The 6,795-nt window shown below is 37.1% G+C and overlaps 1 protein-coding gene across 3 annotated transcripts in view; it reads right to left on the reverse strand.

Annotated features, from left to right (window-relative positions):
- Adam18 (ADAM metallopeptidase domain 18) overlaps positions 1–6,795 on the reverse strand; it is an 81,839-nt gene that overhangs the window by 13,286 nt on the left and 61,758 nt on the right. For 2 of the 3 annotated variants that reach the window (XM_031339319.1, XM_031339318.1), the window contains exons 17-18: positions 4,425–4,505; positions 1,827–1,941 (exon numbers count right to left, since the gene is read on the reverse strand). In XM_031339319.1, coding sequence (XP_031195179.1) covers positions 1,827–1,941; positions 4,425–4,505 — 196 coding nt within the window. The remainder of the gene's footprint in view (positions 1–1,826; positions 1,942–4,424; positions 4,506–6,795) is intronic. The other variant, XR_004109811.1, reaches the window with a different exon arrangement.

The following is a 6,795-nucleotide window of genomic DNA, read 5'->3' on the forward strand; positions in this document are numbered from 1 at the left end:
CTCTCAGCTTAGCTACGATGGAGGTAAAATCCTTCCGTGATTTGAGAGTCATTGAAATACAGCCTTATTACAATGAAATCCAATGTCTAAAAATTGTCCTTATTTTGGGCTTGTAACCACAGAAAGAGCCAAGACTTTAAACTCTACTAAATATAAAACAAACAAAGAAAAAGACTTTACATATTTATGTTCATTTAAGAAAACACTAGTAGTGATGTATTATTTTGAAATATACAGTTAATATATTTGGAGTTATTTGAAATTTAAACTGAGAAAAATGTATGTATTTTCAGTATTGCTGTAGACAAGCACCTACATAACACTGTTAAATTGATTGTTTTTTTACATCAAACAACTTTTATAATACTCATTTTTATTGTTATAGTATTTTATAAATTTTAAGGAATATGACAAAAAAGATATTGTAGGTATTGAAGATGAGGTCTCTGGGAGAAGTTGAGGTACAAAAGGGAAACAAGAATGTGATTTAATTCTATTTACTTAAAATATGTTTTCAAATGTTAACAAATTCAGACAAATTGAAATCATGTAACTTTTCTCATCATAATGCAATAAAAGTTTAAAAAAAAAAGGCGTGGGCTACCTCCTTTTGAGTGTTTAGCCAATGAGTTTTTACAGACTTAGCAAGCATCACAGACTATAGTGGATACTCTCAGTGACCCCTAGAATGCAATGTTAAGACCCTATTGCTGAAGATGTCACATAATTGAATCATGGGACGTAGCAATGTCAATCTGTCACTACCTAGATGTTTTCTCTCTACTGGAGAGTGTTCACAGTGCTGGAAAGAGCTGTGCACATGACTATAGGAAGAAAAGTAGGCATTACTCTTCCCCAGCTGTGAACCATGAGCAAGAGCTCCAATGCCTGAGCATTGGCAAGAAATGGTGGCTGGAAATGTCATGGGCCCCGGAGGAGAACCCACCATCAATGGGACTAGAAAGAGAGAGACCAAAGTTGTGTGAGTATGGTGTTTGATCACAGCAAGAGAAACTAACACAGGTAGGGTCTTTCACGTTAGCCCAGGCAAACCTCAAACTTGTAGCAATTCCCCTGCTTCAGCCTCTGGTGTGTTGAGATTACAGTCACGTGCTCTCACTATACACATTTAACAGATTGTATTCATGCTCTGACTAACCCCTGACTCTCTCATAAAAATTTCTACAGTATCCTTGAACCTTTTGCTTCATGTGCTAAGTCACAACCATGTTTTAGTCATCATTACTTTTCAAATACGTGATACATTAATCAATTTACTCATTGTCCTTTTTTACGTCTACTTCAGGCCAATTTAGCTAACACCATTGCTTACTGGGTGATATACTTTCATTATTAAACCTCTATGCTATTGTATATGTAGACTTTCTAAAACACGGATCTCAATATTATTCCTTCTCCAAACACCTGCTAATATGCTTGTGGAGGGAATGCGTGAAGGAATGAATGGTTGAACCAGCGAGTACCTTATGATACTGCTTTTATTCACCATAGGGACAAGAACACTATGAGCACGTGACTCACTGTTATTTCCTGGTAGGAATACATTTATATTTTACTGTACATTTTTTGAAGTTTCGTTCAGAATGAACAGTGTATTCCAGAGTGCTTTTCAATAATGTTCAGTTTTAATAATATGAATTATTATTATTAATCTATATATGAATTTATAAAATTTACTTAATGACATTTATTAAAATGTAAGAGTACAACTCTATTTCCGTTGACTTTATTATTATTATTATTATTTATTGATTAATACCACAGAAAGCAACACACTACTTGCTTTGGAAGTTACTTTTACTGACCAGTTCTGAGAACATTTCCATCGTCGATGCTGCCCCCTGGTGATCCAATCTGTAAGTTACAACCTGGAGGCCTGTAGTCAGGAAAGCATTGGCAATTACCAAAGTTATTACATATCTAAAATGGAAAAATATGCAGTCATTTTGAATATCTTAGTAGTTAAATCTGATATAAATGACTGAAATACATCGAATATTTTTAAGTTTTTTTTTGTATCTACACAGTATGAAGAGTGTGTTAGAAAAAGTAATTAAAAACTCAGTGCTGGCATAATCAAAGGGCATAATGACCACAATGAGAAAATACATTCTAATTCCTATTGTCTAGTTTTAAAAACTGCTTTATCTTCTCTGATAATCTTCTAACAATGGGATGTAATACATTTTTGACATGCCAGTCTGTGCTTTCTACTGCTGGGTTAAACACCATGACCAAAAGCGGCTTGGGAAGCGGGGTTTGGGGCTCACACTTGCAACCTCATCCCTGTCAGCAGGAGCTCAAGGCTGGAACCTAGAAGTAGGAGTTGGAACAGAGGCCACTGCTACCTCCCCCTCTCAGTCTTGGGACCCCATCTAGCCTGAACCTGAGCTGGTCCTATGATCCTGGGAGTTCATGTGTGGGCAGTGCTGTTCAGTCTAGAAGATTCTGTTCCTAGGGGAGTCAACCATCAGCTCTGGCTCTTATAGCCCCTCTGCCTTCTTCTCTTCATCATAGACCCCTAAGCCCTGAGCCTTGAGCGAAGGGTTTAATAATGAAGCCCCATTTAGTCACACCTCTCACCCAGCACTTGGGAGGCTAAGACAGGAGGACCAGGCACTCCAGGTCAACCTCAGTTACTTATCAATGTCAGGGCCAGCCTGGGCTAAAACAAGACCCTATCTCAAACAAACAAACTACGCTTCATCTCTAGCCATTAGTATAGACCTACAGGCAATGAAAAGATATGAAACATGTTCAAGAATTGATGATCTAGGAGAAATAGACTGATTCCCCAAAAGAAAAACAAAATCCACGAAATGCATGTGAACAGAAAAGCAAACTGAATTCTTCTAATCAAGTATCAATATTATATAAATGTTTATTTTCAAAAAAGAAGTCATTAAGCCCAGATTTATTCTCACAAACTAGATCAGATTTTTAAGAGAGACGTATCAACTTATGTACAATCTACGAAGACAGAAAGGGGAGAGGTTTGCCCTATCCGGCCAGCTTTAACTCAGTTTCCAGGCCAGATAGCCTGCACCACGATAGAAAAGTTCCAAGCCAATACTACTCCACACATTGTGGAGAAATCCTTAAAAACGTTTTCTTCAAGGTTGTCTGATGCAAACTTTAAATACATAAATGAAGTTCTTATGGTAATAGACAATAGGAATCTGGGATTGAAAATATAATGCCATTCACACAAGTGCACTGGCATGCTTATCTATGAACTGAATGGTTTATGAATAGGATTCATGATAAGGAAACTAAAAATCTGGTGAAATAAAATATTTAAATATACAGAAATGGAGTGATAGTCCACACTCATGGAACAGTATTAGGATGTTGGATTTTACCAATTGAACTGAAGGATCAACATAAACCCAGCCCAAGCCCCAGACAAACTGTGCCGTGGATATCAACACACACATCTGCCAAGCTAAATTATGTATTTAAAGAGAAAAGTGTGTAGAACAACCAGTACTTTTCACTGTGGAAGAAGAGCTAAGATAGATAGCTTAGTTTTATGATCCAGATAAACTAAAAAGGCACAGTAACCATAAAAATGTGGTACTAAAAAGGAAATAGAAAAATAAACCCAAGGAACAGGAAAGGAAGTCCAATATTAGAGCCACATAAGTTAGTTTTCCTTTAAAAATGCTTTATTTTTGGAAACACAATATGTATAGCAAAATACAAATAAACACGAATGAAAACGTTTTAGCAAATCCAAAATGTCAAGGTAAAATGATTAAATAAAAATAATCTATTTTTAAAAGTGTGTCCAATGAAGGAGAATATAAAAAATGTAATAATATCTACTGTTCTCTTCTGCTTTATTAAAGTATTAGGAATAAAATATTGAGAGAAAAACTTAACAGAGGAAAACCACAGATCTTGCCAGCAGTCAATTCCAGAGAACACAAGCAAAGTGAGCCGGCTCTTCTCCGCTAAGCCTTCCACACACTCCAAATCTAACATATTTAGAAATTATAAAAGTGAATGCAGATAATCTGGATAATTTCAAGCTCAATCCTCTTCTGTTGGTTATATTACACACTGGTTTCCTTTTAGGAAAAGAAGGAAACAAAGACCCCTTTCACCCCAAACCGGTAAATGTCAAAAAAATAAAGCCCGGTGCCGGGCAAGGGGCATTTTACATTACTAGATTAAAACAGATAAGCAATTGAGAAAAAATAAAAATGTTTTCTAAAAATAAGTGAAGCATCCAGTTTACTTCATAGTATTATATTAGCTCATTTTGTTTTCTCGTATTACCCCACTAGACGTAGCCATGTCTTTAAAGAATCCATTGCTGTCAGTTCTCCAGAAGAGGAGACTGGCTTTGAATCACCCTGCAGTAGTCTGAAGTGCAAACTACTGACAGAGCCACTTACCCCATTCCCTTTGCACTTCTTGGTGGCATTGCAGTCGTTTCCTGTGAAATTAACTTCTTTGCAGGTTCCATTTATACAGTACTAAAATTAAACACAGAATACTTCCCAGTCACAAATGCCATGTCAAACAAGAAATGCCACCATGTGTTACCTAAGTGTGAAAGATGCTCAGGACTTGCTTACCCATTTTGCTTTGATTCTAATACAAACATTCTGGCTTTCATATGTCAGCCCCTCAACAGCAATGGTATCAAAGCGATAGGGATGTGTCTGCTTAGCTGATGGAGATGACAAGTGGCTTGGATTTTGATTCCTACAGTTTGAACTGATTGAAATTCTCGCTGCATTTCCTACACTGTTAGTATTTGTTGTGGGTAAAATTGGACAGAAGTCAAAAATGTCCCCTTAAGGCTGGAGAATAATTTTGCCTATGTCTCAAATACAATTTGTGAATTGCTTTGAACCATTGTGGTGGCATATATCAAAATTATAGAGAGAAATGGTTTAACTTTGTTTTTTTAGGCACTTTCAAATCTTTTCATGACACAGTGGCAAGCAAACGGTATTTGGGTGTGTGATTCTCTTGGTCTCATTTACCTTTTTCTATTTTATTTGACTTGGAAGCTTATTTTTTTTGTTAACATAAGGTGGAATTAAATAATTCACAATATGAAAATGTCAAATGAGAACGAAAGTTTTCTCTTTATAATTATTTGTTCAAAATTACAATACAACCAATAAATAATATACCAAATTGCATATACCAGCTTTCATGTGGTCCTTACATTAAATAACCAGTGTAATATTAAGTATTCTAGCTGAATCCACTTAGATATTAAGAAGAAATAAAGATATCTAAATCATAAAGGAAATAGTAAAAATTCTTTGTTTACAGATGATATAATTATATATATAGTTGATCTCCAGTGTACACAGATAGAGTACACAGAGATGTGCATGCAAACTTACATAGGCTGAGGGACTGCATATTGATGCCCATGCCAAAACATAGGCTGACAGACTGCATACACTTGTCTATGTACACACACAGAGACCGAGGCTAGAGACAGATGGCTGTGTAATTAGACTGCAAAAAGATATATATTCAAATACACACAGGCTGACACACTACCGAGATGGCTGGGCGATGCAAACATTCACAAGCTGACTGCACATACATGTCTGAGAAAATACATAATGATGATGTGCAGACTGACAGACTGTAAACTAATGGCCAGGCAAGCGCACACAGGCTGACAGACTGCACACATGCCTGTGCAAACACAGCCAGACAGCACATAGTTAAATGTGCAAACAAAACCACACAGATTTACAGACCACATGCAGATGTGTGTTCAAATGCACACAGACTTACAGAACACACACAGATGCAAGTGCAAACACACAGACTTAAGACCACACACAGAAACATGTGCAAACATACAGATTTACAGACCCCTCAGAGATGCATGTGCAAACACACAGACTTACAGACTGCCTGCAGATCCATCCACTAGCACACATAGTTTCATCACATGTTGTACACTGATGCCTTTATAAAAGGCACACACCAGCTTAGGGGCTGCACACAGATGCCATAGAAACACACACAGATGACAGACTACTCATAGATGCCCATGGAAACACACACTAACAGATTATACATAGATGAATGTGCAAACACACAACAGACTGACCAACTACATGCAGATGCTGTGTAAACATTCACACACAAATGCACTACACATGGAAACATGGATGTTTCCACAGATGAACATGGGAATATGCAGAGAATGACAGAATGCACACAGATTCATAAACAAACATAGGCAGACAGATTACATACAGATGCACATGCAGACACTCACACAAATGATCACAACTAATCAGTGAATTCAGCAAAGTTTCAGGATAACATATTAACATAAAAAAATCAGTTACATTTCTACCAAAAAACAATGGTCAAGCCAATGAATATTTTAAGTGTTTTGTCATAATAATTAATAATAATAATAAAGGTACTTAAAAAATAATTTAGCCAAGAAAGGGAGAAAGAGAGGGATTCAGACCCTAGACTTAAGAGCCATCTCCCTGCCAGGGAGTGTAACCCGTGTCCCTACCCAGGAGCAAGGCACTACCTTCTACAAGCTAACAAATGTCACTTTTAGAGTCTTGTTTAGCAAGTTCTTCCTTCACAAAGTGATCATGTTTGGCATTTTTGGAAGTTTGTTTGTCCCCACTTTCAAGATGAGAAAAGCTAGCATGCTGTCCTGGCTGACATAAAGTCAGGGCCCTCTGCCTGTCATGAGGTAGGTCCCGTGCTTGGGGCTCCTGCCTCACAGTCAGACCTAAAGTCAGGGCCCTCTGCCTG

This window comes from Mastomys coucha, unplaced genomic scaffold (assembly GCF_008632895.1).
Source record: "Mastomys coucha isolate ucsf_1 unplaced genomic scaffold, UCSF_Mcou_1 pScaffold22, whole genome shotgun sequence".
In the NCBI taxonomy this organism is placed as follows: Eukaryota; Metazoa; Chordata; class Mammalia; order Rodentia; family Muridae; genus Mastomys; species Mastomys coucha.